The following is a 15,654-nucleotide window of genomic DNA, read 5'->3' on the forward strand; positions in this document are numbered from 1 at the left end:
TTAGGGTTAGGGTTAGGGTTAGGGTTAGGGTAAGGGTTAGCATTAGGGTTAGGGTTGGGGTTAGAGTTAGGGTTAGGGTTAGGTTGAGGGTTAGGGTCAGTGTTAGGGTTAGGGTTAGGCTTAGGTTTAGTTAGGGTTAGGGGTTATGGTTAGGGTTAGGGTTAGGTTTCAGATCTGGATTAGGGTTTGTGTTAGGGTTAGGGTCAGTTTTAGTTAGGGTTAAGGTTAGGGTTAGGGTCAGGGTTATGGTTAGGGTTAGGGTTAAGGTTAGGGTTAGGGTTTGTTTTCAGGTCAGGGTTAGGGTGAGGGTTAGGGTTAGGGTTAAGGTTAGGATTAGGGTTAGGCTTGAGGTTAGGGTTAGGGGTTAGGGTTAGGGTTAGGGTTAGGGTTAGGGTAGGGTTAGGGTTAGGGTTTGGGTCAGTGTTAGGGTTAGGATTAGGGTTAGTTAGGGTTATGGAGAGGGTTAGGTTTAGGGTTAGGGTTATGGTTTGGGCCGAGGGGCTCAGGGCAGCAGCTGGTTGCTCAGTTGTGCCCACCAGGCAGCAGCGATGGTAACCCTGAGCATCTTCTGTCATTCAGTCACTCAGTGCAGCACTTTGCATGAACCCAGGTACCATTTTGGTGTCCCGGGTAAGTGGTGCACATCATCCCACTGGGCTCAACAGGTCTCTGTCTGCAGCAGAGCCTCCCAGCCCGGTCGCACCCATGCACTGTGCCATGGTGAGCTGCAATCCCAACCCTGAGGCTGCAGCGTTGGGCAAGCATTGCTGCAGGGCAGGGAGTGGTTGCAGGCTGTGCACAGCACAGAGGAGCTGGTTCAGGGTGAGCAGGACCAGCAGTGCCTGCAGGAACCGAGCCCTGACTGGGCACCCCGTGCTTGGCAGTGTTTGCTGAAGAGCTTTCCAAATACATTTATGGGCAGAAGGGAAAGGCTTGCAAGGCGGGGTAGGTGCTGCTGCATTTCTTGGAAGGTTTAGCATGAGATTGGGAAGGAAGTTCTGGTTGCTAGATGTGGTTTTAGGGTGGTGAAATCAGGGGGATGCACTGAGGCAAGGCAGGTCTTTAAGAACCCCTCCAAGTCAAGACGTTCTAGAGACCCTGAGCAGGAAGGGGTCTGTGGTGGGGGCTGGGTCTGCCTGAGATGCCCACAGCTGCAGCTGCTCTGATGCTGCTCATTGCTGCTGCCTGGGGGGCACAAATGAGCATCCAGCTGCTGCCCTGAACCCCCCAACCTAAATCCTAACCCTAACATTAACCCTAACCCTGAACCCCCTGGCTCTAATCTTAACCTTAACCTTAACCCCAAGCATCGCCAGCAACTTCCCAGCAGCACCCAGAGCCAGGACAGGAGGCAAATTGAGACACAGGGTTGGTGTGAGCGGTGAGAAGCGCTCCTTCATCCCATGGTGACAGAGCACTGGGATGGGCTGCCCATGGAGGTGGTGGATTCTCCTCCTCAGTGATCTCCAGATGCTTCTGGGGGTGGCGAACCTCCCTGGGGGTCACTGGTGGGCAGGGGGATGGACCAGAGATGCCCCCAGTGCTGTGCCCTGTGTCCAGCAGAGAGAAAATCTAAGATCTCTGACTTTCCCGTGGAGTGGAAGCTGTGTGTACAGAATGTGCTCCTATGCATTCTGTGTGTGTTGTTTCTTCTCCCCTGGATTCACACTGGCTTTTCCTTGGGCAGACAGTGAGTGACCCAGCTGGTGCCCACCCACCACAGCCGTCACAAGCCCCTTCCTTCATGGGTTTTTGGGGTCTTTCACTCGGGCAAACACTTCTCCCACAAATGATCCCCACTCCCCCAACCCTGAGAAGGGAGCGCATAGATAGGAAGGACTCAGGGAGGTTCAGGCGATGCTTTATTATCTTATGGGTGACCCAAGTGGGCAAGATTCAGCCAGAGCCCCATTCCTACATGCAAACCCCTCCGGGTCGTTCCTCGGGGCCCAGCTCCATGGTGTGGGGTGGCTCAGTTGCTGTCTGGCTTACATCTGTCATCCTTATGGATGATGCGGTGCGCATCGTCGGTCACCTTGGCCAGGACGATGGTGAACTCCTCAAACGTCAGCTCCTTGTCCTTATTCAGATCCGTCTCCTCAAAGAGCTTCTGCAGGTACCCAGGATGGTTCCTGCCCTGCAGGGGGGACAGGGTGTGGGTCAGTGCCCCTCCCCAGGCTGTGGGCCCACTGGTGGGCACCGCCTCCAACCTGTTCCTTTCATTGCTGAGAAGCGTTTGGAGGATGGGGGATCATTGGGATCTTCTATTTCCAAGGAGGATGGGTCTTGCCTTATGTGGGACTGTGGGTGTCCCATCCCTGGAGGTGCCCAAAGTCATGGATGGGACCCTGGGGGGGGCACTCAGCTTGTAACAAGGGTGGGCTTGGGGAGGCTGTGAGGTCCCTTCCAACCCAGCAGTTCCATTGTTCTAGGATCTTTCAGGACCCTTCCAACACAAGGCATTCTACGGTCCTAGGACCTTTCAGGACCCTTCCAACCCAAGGCATTCTATGGTCCTAGGATCTTTCAGGACCCTTCCAACCCAAGGCATTCTATGGTCCTAGGACCTTTCAGGACCCTTCCAACCCAAGGCATTCCATTGTTCTAGGACCTTTCAGGACCCTTCCAACACAAGGCATTCCATTGTTCTAGGACCTTTCAGGACCCTTCCAACCCAAGGCATTCCATGGTCCTAGGACCTTTCAGGACCCTTCCAACACAAGGCATTCTACGGTCCTAGGACCTTTCAGGACCCTTCCAACCCAAGGCATTCTATGGTCCTAGGATCTTTCAGGACCCTTCCAACACAAGGCATTCTATGGTCCTAGGACCTTTCAGGACCCTTCCAACCCAAGGCATTCCATTGTTCTAGGACCTTTCAGGACCCTTCCAACCCAAGGCATTCCATGGTCCTAGGACCTTTCAGGACCCTTCCAACCCAAGGCATTCTATGGTCCTAGGACCTTTCAGAACCCTTCCAACTCAAGGCATTCTACGGTCCTAGGATCTTTCAGGACCCTTCCAACCCAAGGCATTCTATGGTCCTAGGACCTTTCAGGACCCTTCCAACCCAAGGCATTCTACAGTGGATCCAACCTAAGCCATTCTATGAGCATGGGTGGTCCCACAGTGCCTGGGTCTGATGGACCACAGCCCTTCAGGGATGTTTTCACCCCATTCCCACCGATGCACCCCCAGGACCAGCTCAGCTTTGCCCCCCTCCCCAGGACACTCACGCAGACATTCAGGAAGTTGGGTGCCTGCTCAGTCAGCAGCGTCTGGAAGTCACTGAAGTTGAGGAGGTCCAGCTGACCCTCGCGGATGCTGTACTGGTGGAAGATGTTCACGATGGCTTCCAGGGCATTTTCCAGAGTGCAGTTCCCTGGGAATTGCTGATCCTTGGGTTGTGAGGCGGTGGTGTGCGTGGACATGGTGGGATACCTGCAGACAGAGCTTGGGGCCATCAGGGGACAAAGCCAAGCACCCCACACCTTGCTGCCAGGCACCCCCAGGTTGTGCTGCTCTCAGCAAGTGCCACCCCAAAGCAGAAACATCTCCATCCCTGCTAACAGTGGCACAGAAATGCCATTAAGTGATATTAACCCACCACCCCAAAAGGGGGAAACGTGGCTCTGGGACAACACAGGCGTGATACGAAGTGATACAGAAAATCTTCACCCTCATCCCCCCTATCTGCTGCAGGAATCCTTCCAATGCCACTCACCCTTGTCTGCGAGGAGGTTTGCAGAGGACGGGTCCGTTGTAGTGATCCCAGCACCTGGATGGCCCTTTATATGCACCCCGGGATCTCTTTCATCAGAGGCAGTGACACACCTGGTGCAAGCAACAGCTTGAATTAGCATTTCCCACACGTGGAAATTGCGAGGTGGGACTTGTGGGTCTGTCCCCATCTCGGTTCCTGGTTGCACCCACCGGGCTTCAGAAATGCTGTCCTGCCACCCCGTCAGGACAAAGAATGGGGAAACGTCGGACAGAAATGCAAAGCCCGCCAAGCCGATGCGCCGAAGCTGCGGGTTTGGCGACGTGCTGAGCGTTCTGTCCTCTGCCACACCGACACAGCAGAAAGATGGGACATTCAGAGTGTTGCGGACGTGTTTTTAGCACAGATGCAGGCCCCGTGTTTTCTGCCTCATCAACTGGTTGAACACAAGCAAAGATGGAAGCGTTATCTTCATTCGACGGTTGGGTTTCCAGGTGATTTTCCATTATTTGCTGCTTTCACGTCGCCGGCGCCCTCGTGTTCTTTGGGAGAAACTGAGCTCAAGGAAGGGAAAAAAAAAATCCAGGGTCATGATCTGTACTGCCCTGAGCTTCAACTGGAGGTTTTGCAACAGCAGCAGGTTCTGAAAGGATGAAGATAATGGGAAGATGTAAAAATTAGACAGGAGGTTCTGGGAAGAGGTGGGGACACAAAAACAAAGGATGCTTTCGGAGGGCGCTTCTCGCAGCCGGGAGCAATAACCAGATCTGTTGCATGATTTTTATTCTGGTATCCCTGACTCACTTTATTGTTTCTTTCTCTTCCTTTTGTCATTAGGGCTTCTCGACAGTCCCTAATTGCATCCTCATTCCCCACCTGTCATCGCCAGCAGTCAGCTGGGTGGTGTTCGCTGTGTCCCCTCAGGGCAGGGCCATGGGTCCTCCGCTCCCACCCACCCCAGTGATGCTCCCCCAGACTGCAGTGACATCCTGGAAGGGGACAGCACCCAACTGGGGAACAAGAGCTGCTCCCCAATGGCTGAATTGCAGCATCAGAGAGCGACGACTGGCGTCCCTGGGTGCAAACAACCACTCGGCCCACGTTTCCTTCCCCAACTTGCTGCTGCCAAGTCTCCCCCCCTCTCCCCCCTCAAGCCTGAGTTTCCCCTCTCCATGCATGGCTGCACACAAATGCACAGCTCCATCCTGCTTTTGGATCAGGTCCCCCATGAGCAGGCGGTGGCACAGGGATCTGCTGGACTCCAAGGAGCTGCCGCCCTGCATGGACAAAAGCACGAGGCTGCATCGTGCAGCACTGCATCCCCAGAGCCCCTCTGCATCATTTGTTGCCCCTCTGCCACACCGTAGCTTGCAGGAAACTGCTGGTTGCTTTGTGGGTTGCAAAAGCATCACCTCCACCTCAGGGTTACCAGCTGAGCTGGGTCTCAGCAGCATCCAGAGATCCCATACAGGGGCAGGAGGGGCTGCCCAGGACACCCAGTGCTGAGGTGTGGGGGGCAAACACTGCTGTGCAGGGGGCTCAGGGAGCTGGTGGGGACCTGCTGGGATGTGGGCACTGCAGGACACAGCCACATGAAGCAGCCCAGCACGAGCCACGTGCAGCTCTTCTCCCCCCACCCCCCAGGGAACAGCAGGATGGATGGGGATGCCCTGTCCCACCCCCTCTTCCCGTGTCCCCACGTCTCATTGCTGCCACATGCTGTCTGCGTTTGACCTCCATGGCCGCAGGCTGGGCTGGTGCATGTCACCCCCTCACCTCCCCAAACGATAGGACACAGCACAGGTATGTTTGGTGCACAGAGAAAGACAATTTATTTCAGTGTCATAGGCAGAAGCAGAGAGAGAAGCCTTGGTCGTGTGCTCATGGGCAGACGGGGGAGATGCTGCTGCTGGAGGAGCACAGCTCCGCAGGAACGGCCTTAGTGGTGGGGACCGTGACCATGGCCGTGGCCATGGCTGTGGCCATGTCCGTGATCGTGGCCATGTCCATGGTCATGGCTGTGGTCCCCAGGCTTCCTGTGGGACCGGTTGTGGGCATCGATGGCCACGAGGCTGAGCGTGGTGAGGAACTCGGTGAACTTCAAGCGGCCATCGTGGTTGCTGTCAGATTTGGCAAAGAGCTGCTTGATGTACTCATCAGCAGTCGTGTTGGGCTGCGGGAGGACAAAATGAGTCAGGGCATGGGGTCCCCCTCAACCCCCACAGCTCCATCCCGGCGCTCCCCACTTCCCATCACCTCCATCACTGAACCCACTCTGGGGATGGTCCACGGCCCAGTTCAGGAGAACCCCATCAACCCCCCCATCCCCATCAGAGAGTCTCAGCCCTCCCGTGCCCCAAGAGAGCACCACCCATGGAGCTCCCACAGACAGACGGACGCTGAGCAGCGCAGCGCACCGGCACGGTGTCGGTGAGGAAGGGCTTGGCGTTCTCCTTCAGCAGCATGGCAAATTCATTCCGGCTCAGGTAATCATCCATTGGATTCCGGATGGCGTAGCGGTGGTAGATGTTGATGGCGCATTCCAACGCGAGCTCCAGGTCGGTTTTCATCTCACTGGGAAAACAAAAGCAGCCAAGCGTTACAGAAGAGGCAGAGCCCTCCAGGAGCTCCTCTTGGGGGTGACCACTCACCAAATGATGGTCGTGGGGTTCCTCCGACAGCGATGTGAGCAGGAGAGCAGCGGCAGCGGCGGTGGCTGTGCGGTGCAGCGAGGGCTCTTTTATACTCTCCCTGAGCTACGATCTGCGACACCCTCGAATAACTTTGGGACGATAACCCCAGGAATTGTGCAAGGCCACCGCAGCACGCCCAGGAGGCAGATCATGCCCAGCTCCAGGAACCGACCGCTGCCGGCGTTAACAAGGGAGGGACGCACCAAACTCGTTAGGGCAAAACAAGGAAACGCCGAAAGAGACTCTTGCAGAGAGCCAGCAGAGCAGGTCTGTGTTGCTACAGGGGATTCCCCATTCGGGGTTCCCGGTGGAGATGAAGAAAGTGGGATTTTTCTGGAGCATGTGGGGTGCTGTGGGTGAGGGTCTCCATGGGGTGATGGTGGTTTTTGCCACTGCAGGTGTGGTTCAAGGGGAATGTGGTGTCTGCCCTTATGCTTGGCTCTGGATGGGGATGGTTGCCCCCTGCCCAGGGCTGCTGGGGGATGCATCCCACCAGTCAGCAGTCAGCATCCCATGTCAGTCACCAAGCAGCCGGCCCAGCAGCTGGCAAACGGCTGCAGATTGGGACCTGCTGAGTGCTGGAAGCCACCCAGACGGCACTTCCCAGCAGCGGTGATTGCTGCCTGATGACAGCAACTGTTGGCATTGGCGTTGGCAATCGCTGCCAGCCACTCCTAACGGGGTCACGGCAGTGTCACCGCTCGTGAAGACCCCACAGGATCCCAGCTGTGGGGCTGGGAGCAGAACGCTTTGTGTGTTGGAGGGGAGAACCCCCTGGGGCAGCCCCCCCCTGCAGTGCTGAAGCCCTTTGCCCCATCCGTGCTCCTGGGAGTGCAGAAAACCTGCGATGCCCATTAGGGATTTTTGGAGATGGGAAGGACAGAGGTGGTGAAACCGCTCCTCATCACACCTCCCCCTCCAGGAGCACGAGGAACTGGTTCCAGGAGGAGCAGGCGTTGCAAAATGGTGAAACAAAGAGCGGTCTGTACGAGGAGCAGGATGAGTGCACCTCCCCGAGGGGGGGGTCCCTGCTGGCATGGGGATAGAGCAGCAGTTCTTGCAATAGGTGGTGATAATTGTGTGTCTGTCTGGGCAGGATGCAGGGGCACGCACGCGCCAGCATGGGGATGTGACACGGATGCACCATTGGAAAGGTGTGAAGGGACACGGCTGTGCCACGTGGGGGTGGGAGAAGACACACACGTCCCATGGGGCAGATGAGAAGGGGGGCAGATGAGAAGGGACACATGCATGCACACACGCACCCACAGTGAGCCCCGGGCTGCCCTCTGCTGCCCACTGCGCTGCTGCTTTGCTGAGTGCTGCTGTCCCAGCGCCATGGGGATGGAATGGAGGTGGGGATATAGCAGCAGGCTGGGCGCAGGGCACGAGCAGGGCCAACAGGGCGGGATGCTCTTCATGCATCGTGCCAGTTCTGATGCAAAAAAATCCCAAGTCCGGTCCCAAAAGGTCTGAGGGCTCATAGGGGGGGGACAGAGTGTGCCCCCAACCCTGAGATGTGAACACAGCGCAGCCGCGTTCAGCTGCTCCACTGATCTGCCAGGCTTTAATTGCTCTGAAGTTCAACAACGACCACAAAACACAGCTGCAAATCTTTATAAAAAGTTTTATTGGACCCCTTAGAGGCCGTTGGGAGGGGGGGCTCAGCCCTACTTGTACTGCAACAGGGCCTCGTTGTAGATCATGGCCAAGGCACCCAGGAAAGTGACGTATTCCTGGAAGTTCACCTCCTGGTCTTTGTTGCGGTCCAGGTCCTCCATCAGCCCCGCGATCTCCGCATCCTTCAGTTTCTGCAGCCCCAGAGAGCACAGAGCCGTTAAAAATCGGGGTGCCAAGGGGGGGGATGTGACCCCATGCTTACCCAGAAAGGGGGACCACAGCTGGGGGGCACCGAGGGACCCAGCCACGAGCACATCCCCAACCCACATCCCTGCTAGCAGAGCACGGGTGTTCACACTGCGTCCCATAAGGGCAGGTGTGGGGGGCAGGGCTGTGCCACCCCCCCCCCAAGTGACATCACACCTCGTGTCACCTCCCACCCTGCCCATCCCATGCCCGTTTTCCGGGTGGGTGCAGCAGTGCTGGCATCGCTGCGGGGCACTCACCGGCCCGATGGTCAGCTCCTTCTGGATCAGCTCCTTCAGCTCGCCCTTGCTCAGGCTGTTCTTGTCACCCTCCTTGCCTGAATACTTGTGGAAAGTGGCCACCAGGAGCCCGATGGCTTGGTCCAGAGGGGCTGCCATGGCTGTGTGCTGGGCTGTGAACCAGGGCAGAGCTCAGCATCCACTGAACCCCTAATCCAACTCTCCCAAACCCTCAGCCCCCAACCCCCCCCCCCCCCCCCCCAATTAGCCCGGTGCTGGGGGCACAGCTCCTGAGGTCCCAGCTCAGCACAGCTCCAAAGGTGGGGGGCTGCTCCGTGTGTCCCCCCCCATCCCAGGGCGTTGCACAGATCAGGGCCGTGGCTGTGCTGACTCATAGGGCACGGTGCCCGCCGCCTCCGCACGCAGCCACGGGGCTGTGGGAGCTGCTGGGGGCTGGGATGGGGGGCAGAAGGGGGCACGAGTGGGGCGGATGGGAAGAAGCCTTCCTGAGGTCTCCGGCCCCCATCACCTCGCCAGCCCCGAGATGGGAAAGGACATGGGGAAGATGTTGGCTTCCTTCGGGGGTCCCCCACATCTGGACACTCTGCACATCTGGAGAGCAGCACAGAGCCCCGGGACTGCCGCAAGGGTTTGGTGAAAAGGGAATGGGAAGGAGGAAAGGGAAACTTACCGCTGGAGCAGGGCAGGATCCGGGAGCGGGGAAGGGAGGGCTGTGGTACGCAGCTCCTCTGTGCATTTATAGCCGTGGCTGAGTCCTCCCATCCCCGGGGGGGGGGCAGGGTTGGATGGGTGCAGGGGTGAGGTGAAGCCACTCCTCTGCACGCCATAACCCCACCCCGGGCGTGAACACAACCGAAACGCCGCTCCCAGGGGTTCACTGCGATAGGGGGTGGGTCCTGGGTGCCCCATGGAGCAGTGGGAGGGGGACAGCCCCCAGCCCCATACACTGAGCGCATCCCACCGGCTCCCATTGGCATCGCCAAAGTGGGGCAGCGGTCCCGGCTGTGGGGTCAGTGATTGCTTCATCACCAGGGCTGGAAGTTGCTCGCCGTCCCCGTTATCGTGGTGCCATCGGAGCCGTTGATCCCTGAGATCTCCCAGCCAGGAGAAGCGGGGCAGGGCGCTGCCAGTGGGGCTGACTCAAGGGGACGGGGCTGACTCAAGCCTGCGGGTGACTCTTGTGCATGGGAATGGGCACCCACACAACCCCAAGTCCAGACCCAAAAAGCCCAGATCCAAAAGTCCAGACCCAGAAGTCCAACTCCAAAGTCCAACCCCAAAAGTCCAGACCCCAAAGTTCAGCCTCAAACTCCAGCCTCAAAGTCCAGACCCCAAAGTCCAGCCTCAAAACCCAGACCCCAAATCCCCCCTTTTTGTTCTGAGTCACCTTCCAGCACCTGCCAAGCGCACGTGGAGGGGAAATGGAGACTTCCCATGCACGATAGCACACTGATCCCGTACAAGAACCCCGCTTGCAGCTCACACATCAGACTGGCTTTGGAGCAATCTTTATTGGAAGAGCATTCAGATTGCAGAGAGGGGTGACGCAGCCCGGCTGACCCCCCCTGCTCACTTCTTGCGCGGCGTTTTATCGGGGTACTCCTGGAAGAAGTCGTTGCACATCACAGCCACGCAGGCCAGGAACGTGGCGTACTCATGGAAGTCCACCTCACTGTCCCTGTTGCTGTCCAGGTTGTTCATCAGCTTCTGGAATCCGGCTTCATCCGTGCGTTTCTGAGCATGGGGATGGAAAGGTGGCACCAAGGGTCTCCAAAGGACCCCCAGCCCCGTGTCCCCCCCACCGCACTCACGCTGATGAAGCTGGGCAGCTCCCTGGTGAGCAGCTCCTTCAGCTCCGCTTTGCTCAGCTTGAACTTGTCCCCCTCCTTCCCCGAGTATTTGTGGAAGGTGGAGACCATCACGGCCAGCGCCTGCTCCAGGGGGCACGACATGGAGACACCGGGGGTCTGGGGGCACTGATGGCAGCTGAAGGCAGAACCCGGTGCGTTGTCACACCACGTCCTCCCAGTCCCCCAAGCAGCGGGGCCAGGTGGCACCGGGCGAGCGACCCCATAAAAAGCAATGATGAAGGAAGCAGCGGGGAGGGAGGGGGGCAGCAGCTGGCAGAGGGGAACGCAGCCTCCGGTGCTTGTGGGGGGGGGGGGGGGGGGTAAACAGCACCTGGGGGGTGGCCAGAGAACCGTGGGCAAAGTGACTCACCAAGAGCTGGAGCACAGCGATCCGGGCAGGATGGGTGAGGGCAAGGCACTGGGATGTGCTGCTTTATAGCCTCACCACCCCCCTCAAGCCCCCCCAGACAGATGAGGAGGAACCAACGCTGTGTTGGCCACGCATTGGCTGATGGAGACGGAGAGGAACCCCCACGGGCAGCCCCTGCTTCGCCCCCAGAGCCTCCTCCCAGCTCAGCCCAGGGGGTGGGTTGGGTCCAAAAGGGGAGAAAGTGCCCCTGGGGGGGGGAGGGGGGGGTGTTGGATGGAAGGCACAGACTGATGGGGGGACGAAGCATTTGGCAGTGCCTGTCGGAGTGTCAGAGGAGGCACGAGCCCCAGCGGCGTCGGTCCAAGTTGGGGGTTGGAGATTTCCTTTCTTTTTTTCTGTTTTTAACTCAAACCACCTGCCAGCCATTTCTGTTTCCCAACGCCCCGTTGTGTAACGTGGCTCTATTTTGGTGCCCGCGTGGCCCCGCACGTGGCCGGGAGCGTGAGGACCACAGAGCTGCTGTGGGATGGGGACCAGGGAGACCAAACCCCACCAACAGCACAAGGAGTGCGCTGGGTGCAAATGAACAAAGCCAAATGTCTTTGGGCAAAAGCGACCCTCGGGCTTGGAGCTCATTAGGGAGCAGGTGCAACCTGGTGTTAATTACTGGGAGGGGTCAGAAGCACCTGGGGCTCCTTATAAAGCTTATGGGATGGAGCAGGGCAGAGCTTGGAGCTGCTGGTGAGGATGGGGGAGGGTTTGGAGTGGTGTGGGGAGGGGTTATGGGGAGTCTCTGGAAGGGTTTGGGGATGCGATGAGATGTGGGGTCTCTGTCAGAGCTTGGGGGCACGAGGGGATGTGGGGTCTCCAGGGGGGGTTGGAGGCATGATGGGATGTGGGGTCTCAATGAGGATTGGGGGACATGAAGGGATGTGGGGTCTCTGTGAGGACTGGGGGATGTGATGGGACGTGGGGTCTCAATGAGGATTGGGGGACGTGATGGGATGTGGGGTCTTGATGAGGATTGGGGGATGTTCAGGGTCTTATGGAGGGCTGTGCTGGGGATGCTCTGCCCCATGTCAGACCCGAGTTGTGCTCTGTGGGTTTGGGGCCATTTGGGAGCAGCTATAGCTCTCCCTATGAACCAACCCTGACTCCCTGTGCTGGGCAGCCCAGCTCACCCGCCTGGAGTGACTGCGCTGTGCACACAGGGAGCTGCCTGCAGCAAAATGGGGTTGGGGTCATTTCCTGTCCCCCAGCGTGGGTTCATCCTCAGCTCCAGGGGCTGAGGGTCCCTCTGGGCACCCAGCAATGTTTCCTACCCCCCATGAGAGCACAGTGTGTGGGTCTGGTTGAGTTCCTTCCACGAATGTTGCTCGTTCCTGCCTGGTTCCCACCCCTGTGCTGAGCTGGGGTGGCTCTGTGTTCAGAGCTCCTTGCACCCCAAACCCTTCCTTAGGACAGCAGTGACATTTTGGGAGTGGGAGGGAGCGGATATCTCAGCTTTACGCCCAGGGGCAGCTCTGAGCCTTTTCCAAAAGCGCCTCTGGGGAGCTGCAGAGTGGAAAATCCCAAAGAGAGAGACAGACAGACAGACAGACGGAGGCGTGAGTCACACGTGAGGACTTTATTGCGCAGTGCTGTGCGGGATTCACTTCTTGCGGGGCCGTTGGGCGTCGCGGAAGAACTCATTGTAGCCCATGGCCACGCAGGCCAGGAAGCAGGCGTACTCCTTGAAGTCCACCTCGCTGTCCTTGTTGTGGTCCAGGTCGTTCATCAGGCGCCGTAACTCCCCTTCATCCATCTGCTTCTATGGGGGCAGCAGGTTTGGGGGCTGGGAGGTGTCTCCATGCAGACATGGATGGAAGCCCCCAATTCCCTCCATTCTTACAGTGAGAGGAGGGGGTTTTTTTCTTTCCCTCCCAAGGGAGGTGGCATTTAGGAGCTCTGCAGGCTGCATGCGTTCTTCATTCATAAGTTTTGCCCGTTCCACCCCCCCCCTCAATCAAACCATAGGCAGAAGAAGGAGGAAAAAAAGAGGCTGAAATGGGAGCATCGCTCTGCCGCTGCCATCCCAACACCCGCAGGTTGTGTCTGCTCCAGCCCCTGGCATGGGGTCCCTCCTTTGGGTGGGCTATGGGGCAGCACGCAGCCCCCCACCCCCTGCTCCATGCACGGCCCCAGGGCTGCTTTGCCCACACCAGGCTGTGGCTGTGCCGTGTCCCTATGTGCGCTTACGGTGCCAAAAGCGGGCAGCTCCCTGGTGAGCAGCTCCTTCAGCTCCGCTTTGCTCAGCTTGAACTTGTCCCCTTCCTTCCCTGAGTATTTGTGGAAGGTAGAGACCATCACAGCCAACGCCTGCTCCAAGGAACACGCCATCATCACCTGTGTGGGGACACAGCAGGGTGACCGCGGGGGGATCCCACCCAGATGGATGCGCTCCTCAAAAGGGTGCGGAATCTGCTCCCCAAATTGCAGCTGTGGAGTAAATCGAAGGCAAAAAGGGACTCACCGGGGTCGATGCTGAGCAGGGACAGCAGGAGCCGGGGTGTCGGTGTCACTGTGTGCTGGTGTTTATAGGGCAGTTGGGGGGTGCAGCCCCTCGCCCCCGGCTGTTCCCAGCCCTGGGTTTCGCCCGCGCCCCATTTTTGCTCACTGAGCTGCGTGATGCCATTAATTGGAGAAGGGGGAGGGGGCTGGGGGTGAGCGTGGGGATGGGGCAGAAATCAGGCAGCAGCCCCCGTCCCGTGCTCAGACGCCATACTTTGGGTGCTGGTGGTGGTTCCGGTGTCCCCAGTGCCAAGGGATGGGTGGCAATGGCAGCAGTCATTGCAGTGTAAGCTGAGATTGAGGTGAGCAGCGCAGGTGGAGCTTTAGGCAGGTGGGGAGCACTTTGCAGGGCTCTGAGCCCGCTCCCAGCCCCAAAGCTGTGCTGGGAGTGAGGAAACTGTATCCCTGTGCACACCCCATGGGCTGCTGACGCTTGTCACCCTCCTGCCCGAGTCCTGGTGAGGGTGACAGTGGTGGTGGCCCACGCTCAGGGCCTTTCCTGGTTCTGGGTGCAGGGATGGGGGTGGCTGAGCTCTGCTGGTGTTTCCCCCCCCCCTCCTGCAGGGTTGGGTGGCTGGGGGGGGGGGTACATGGGGTGCACGCATTTGGAGCTGTGTTTATGATGGCAGTGTTTATCCCCGGGGCTGGGGGGGGCGTCCCACAGACCCCAAATGTGCCATGGACGGACACAGGAGGATGGATACCGCTCTCCCCTGATGTCCCAAGGAGAGGCAGGGTCTGTTCCCCCTCCCTCCCCGACTGGCAGCAGTACTGAGCTGCGGCTCACAGGGACCGTAGGCTGTGGATCTCCACGGGGATGGGCGGGGGGTGCACAACTTTGCAGAGCCCTCCTTCCCAAAGGATGCGCACAGCTGACCTCCGCATGGACACGGGGACGGGAGGCACTGTCCCCTCACCGGACCCGGGGGGGAAGGGGGGGGAGCATTCCGTAGCCCCCTCTGCAGCGGGAAGGATGCGTGGGATTCACCGCACCCGGAGGTTGCGGTTCCCGATCCCGCACAGCGGCTGCGCTGCGCCTGGCCAGGAGCAGCGTTGTGAGTCACGGTCCCACCGCGCCCCGACGGGATTCCTGCGCACTGACTCAGCGCAGGCGGCTCCCACGGATTGCCCCCCCCCCCCCCCCCCCCCCCCCCTCACCTCCCTCCTCCCCCTCAAAACCCCACCGGGATCCCCGGGGCAAAACGGGAGGCTGCGCGGCGGTGGTGCGGAGCGGGCGGAATTCGGGATGGGTGGGAGCTCCCCCAACCCGAAGTGCTGCCACCCCCTTGTGCTGGTGGATGTGGGGGGAAGGGGGCACGGGATGTCCCCGTGGGAGCTCAGGGGACACTTCTGTGCCCGCTGGAGCTCGGGGGTCCCATTGGGGTACGCAGAGTTGGGGCTGCGGGATGGGGTCACTTTGGGAACGGCATGGGGACTCCATACCGGGACGCACCGCGACTGAGCCCCACGGACACGGGCAGTGGTGACACCTCGTGGTGACACGCTGAGAGTCGTTAGGGGACAGGGAGGACCCTTCCTCCCCTCTCCCCTTCCCACTCGGTGCCCCCATCCCCACCGCATTCACCATCCTCGCCGTGACCCCGCTGCTCCTCCAAACTTTATTGCTGCAATAAATAACCCGCGGCCACAGCCGGGAGCTCCCAGCCCCAGGGGTGGGCAGGGCAGACCTTCACCAGCCCCGAGGGGGGGGACGGGGGACGGGAGGGAGGTTGGGGGGATACACCGTGGAAACTCCAACGCTTTGAGGAGGAGAGGGTGCTCCGAGGGCACAGGGGGTGCTGGTTGGGGTGGGCTGAGAACGGACAGCATTTTTGTCCTAGGTGAGGGGGAAGCCTTTCCCTGTGCTTCCAGCCCAGCTCTGGGGAGGGGGGGGATGAGGACAGGGATGGTGCAGGAGGAGCCCTCCGTGGTGACCTTGTGCCTCTTTACTCTGATGTTTGGGGTTCTGCGTGCCCTGGGCACGAGGGGCACAAAGCAGAGGGGCTGTGGAGCAGCGGGGGCTGAGCTCAGGGTCTGGGGGGGGGGGGGGGGCCCAGGCCCAGCCCAGCTACTTGGTGAGCTTGATGCTCTGCTCCTGCTGGCGGATGATGTGAGCGATGGGGCTGGCGATGCCACCTATCAAGGTCCAGTACTCCTCAAAGCTGATGCGCCCGTCCTTGTTCTCATCCAGGTCGCAGATCAGCTTGTCGGCCGCGCGCCTGTTCCCGGTGTCCTGCGGGGCAGAGCGAGATTTTGGCACCCGTGGGAACCCATGGGAAACGTGGGGGGAAGATGTATGGGGACCCTGAACCCGTGGGGGTGAGGGGAAGATGTGTGGGGACCC

General features: G+C 59.4%; 6 protein-coding genes across 10 annotated transcripts in view; all 6 read right to left on the reverse strand.

Annotated features, from left to right (window-relative positions):
* Positions 1-1,972: 1,972 nt before the first annotated feature.
* On the reverse strand, positions 1,973-3,431 carry LOC122192706 (protein S100-A12-like). The gene is made up of 2 exons (XM_042893353.1): positions 3,237-3,431; positions 1,973-2,137 (listed from the first exon to the last, which is right to left on the reverse strand). Exons 1-2 carry the CDS (start codon positions 3,429-3,431, stop codon positions 1,973-1,975), a joined length of 360 nt encoding a protein of 119 aa, XP_042749287.1.
* Positions 3,432-5,538: 2,107 nt separating this feature from the next.
* On the reverse strand, positions 5,539-6,642 carry LOC122192705 (protein S100-A9-like). Its single transcript, XM_042893352.1, has 3 exons — positions 6,373-6,642; positions 6,139-6,295; positions 5,539-5,894 (listed from the first exon to the last, which is right to left on the reverse strand). The coding sequence occupies exons 2-3, from the start codon at positions 6,289-6,291 to the stop codon at positions 5,661-5,663; spliced, it is 387 nt and encodes a 128-aa protein (XP_042749286.1). The 5' UTR covers positions 6,292-6,295; positions 6,373-6,642; the 3' UTR covers positions 5,539-5,660.
* Positions 6,643-8,027: 1,385 nt separating this feature from the next.
* Positions 8,028-9,316, reverse strand: LOC122192704 (protein S100-A6). Its single transcript, XM_042893351.1, has 3 exons — positions 9,211-9,316; positions 8,541-8,692; positions 8,028-8,225 (listed from the first exon to the last, which is right to left on the reverse strand). Exons 2-3 carry the CDS (start codon positions 8,676-8,678, stop codon positions 8,085-8,087), a joined length of 279 nt encoding a protein of 92 aa, XP_042749285.1. The 5' UTR covers positions 8,679-8,692; positions 9,211-9,316; the 3' UTR covers positions 8,028-8,084.
* Positions 9,317-10,032: 716 nt separating this feature from the next.
* On the reverse strand, positions 10,033-10,862 carry LOC122192710 (protein S100-A4-like). The gene is made up of 3 exons (XM_042893361.1): positions 10,761-10,862; positions 10,352-10,526; positions 10,033-10,274 (listed from the first exon to the last, which is right to left on the reverse strand). The coding sequence occupies exons 2-3, from the start codon at positions 10,490-10,492 to the stop codon at positions 10,110-10,112; spliced, it is 306 nt and encodes a 101-aa protein (XP_042749295.1). The 5' UTR covers positions 10,493-10,526; positions 10,761-10,862; the 3' UTR covers positions 10,033-10,109.
* A 1,549-nt stretch (positions 10,863-12,411) lies between these two features.
* Positions 12,412-13,142, reverse strand: LOC122192711 (protein S100-A4-like). The gene is made up of 2 exons (XM_042893362.1): positions 12,999-13,142; positions 12,412-12,570 (listed from the first exon to the last, which is right to left on the reverse strand). The coding sequence occupies exons 1-2, from the start codon at positions 13,140-13,142 to the stop codon at positions 12,412-12,414; spliced, it is 303 nt and encodes a 100-aa protein (XP_042749296.1).
* Positions 13,143-14,915: 1,773 nt separating this feature from the next.
* Positions 14,916-15,654, reverse strand: part of S100A16 (S100 calcium binding protein A16) — a 2,823-nt gene continuing 2,084 nt past the window's right edge. For all 5 annotated transcript variants that reach the window (XM_042893357.1, XM_042893360.1, XM_042893356.1 and 2 more), the window contains exon 3: positions 14,916-15,543. In XM_042893357.1, the coding sequence (XP_042749291.1) occupies positions 15,379-15,543 (165 nt within the window). In that variant the 3' untranslated portion in view covers positions 14,916-15,378. The remainder of the gene's footprint in view (positions 15,544-15,654) is intronic.

This window comes from Lagopus leucura, unplaced genomic scaffold, assembly GCF_019238085.1.
Source record: "Lagopus leucura isolate 7727_CA_CO unplaced genomic scaffold, USGS_WTPT01 189-0_obj-0_obj, whole genome shotgun sequence".
In the NCBI taxonomy this organism is placed as follows: Eukaryota; Metazoa; Chordata; class Aves; order Galliformes; family Phasianidae; genus Lagopus; species Lagopus leucura.

Excerpts from the sequence above, each read along its gene's own strand:
- LOC122192706 (XM_042893353.1), bottom strand. The coding sequence starts at position 3,431 with ATGTCCACGCACACCACCGCCTCACAACCCAAGGATCAGCAATTCCCA. Across the intron at positions 2,138-3,236 it reads CCAACTTCCTGAATGTCTGC|GGCAGGAACCATCCTGGGTA; the intron begins GTGAGTGTCCTG and ends TCCCCCCTGCAG.
- LOC122192705 (XM_042893352.1), bottom strand. The coding sequence starts at position 6,291 with ATGAAAACCGACCTGGAGCTCGCGTTGGAATGCGCCATCAACATCTAC. Across the intron at positions 5,895-6,138 it reads TCCTCACCGACACCGTGCCG|CCCAACACGACTGCTGATGA; the intron begins GTGCGCTGCGCT and ends GTCCTCCCGCAG.
- LOC122192704 (XM_042893351.1), bottom strand. The coding sequence starts at position 8,678 with ATGGCAGCCCCTCTGGACCAAGCCATCGGGCTCCTGGTGGCCACTTTC. Across the intron at positions 8,226-8,540 it reads AGGAGCTGACCATCGGGCCG|AAACTGAAGGATGCGGAGAT; the intron begins GTGAGTGCCCCG and ends CTGGGGCTGCAG.
- LOC122192710 (XM_042893361.1), bottom strand. The coding sequence starts at position 10,492 with ATGTCGTGCCCCCTGGAGCAGGCGCTGGCCGTGATGGTCTCCACCTTC. Across the intron at positions 10,275-10,351 it reads AGCTGCCCAGCTTCATCAGC|AAACGCACGGATGAAGCCGG; the intron begins GTGAGTGCGGTG and ends CCCCATGCTCAG.
- LOC122192711 (XM_042893362.1), bottom strand. The coding sequence starts at position 13,142 with ATGATGGCGTGTTCCTTGGAGCAGGCGTTGGCTGTGATGGTCTCTACC. Across the intron at positions 12,571-12,998 it reads AGCTGCCCGCTTTTGGCACC|AAGCAGATGGATGAAGGGGA; the intron begins GTAAGCGCACAT and ends CTGCCCCCATAG.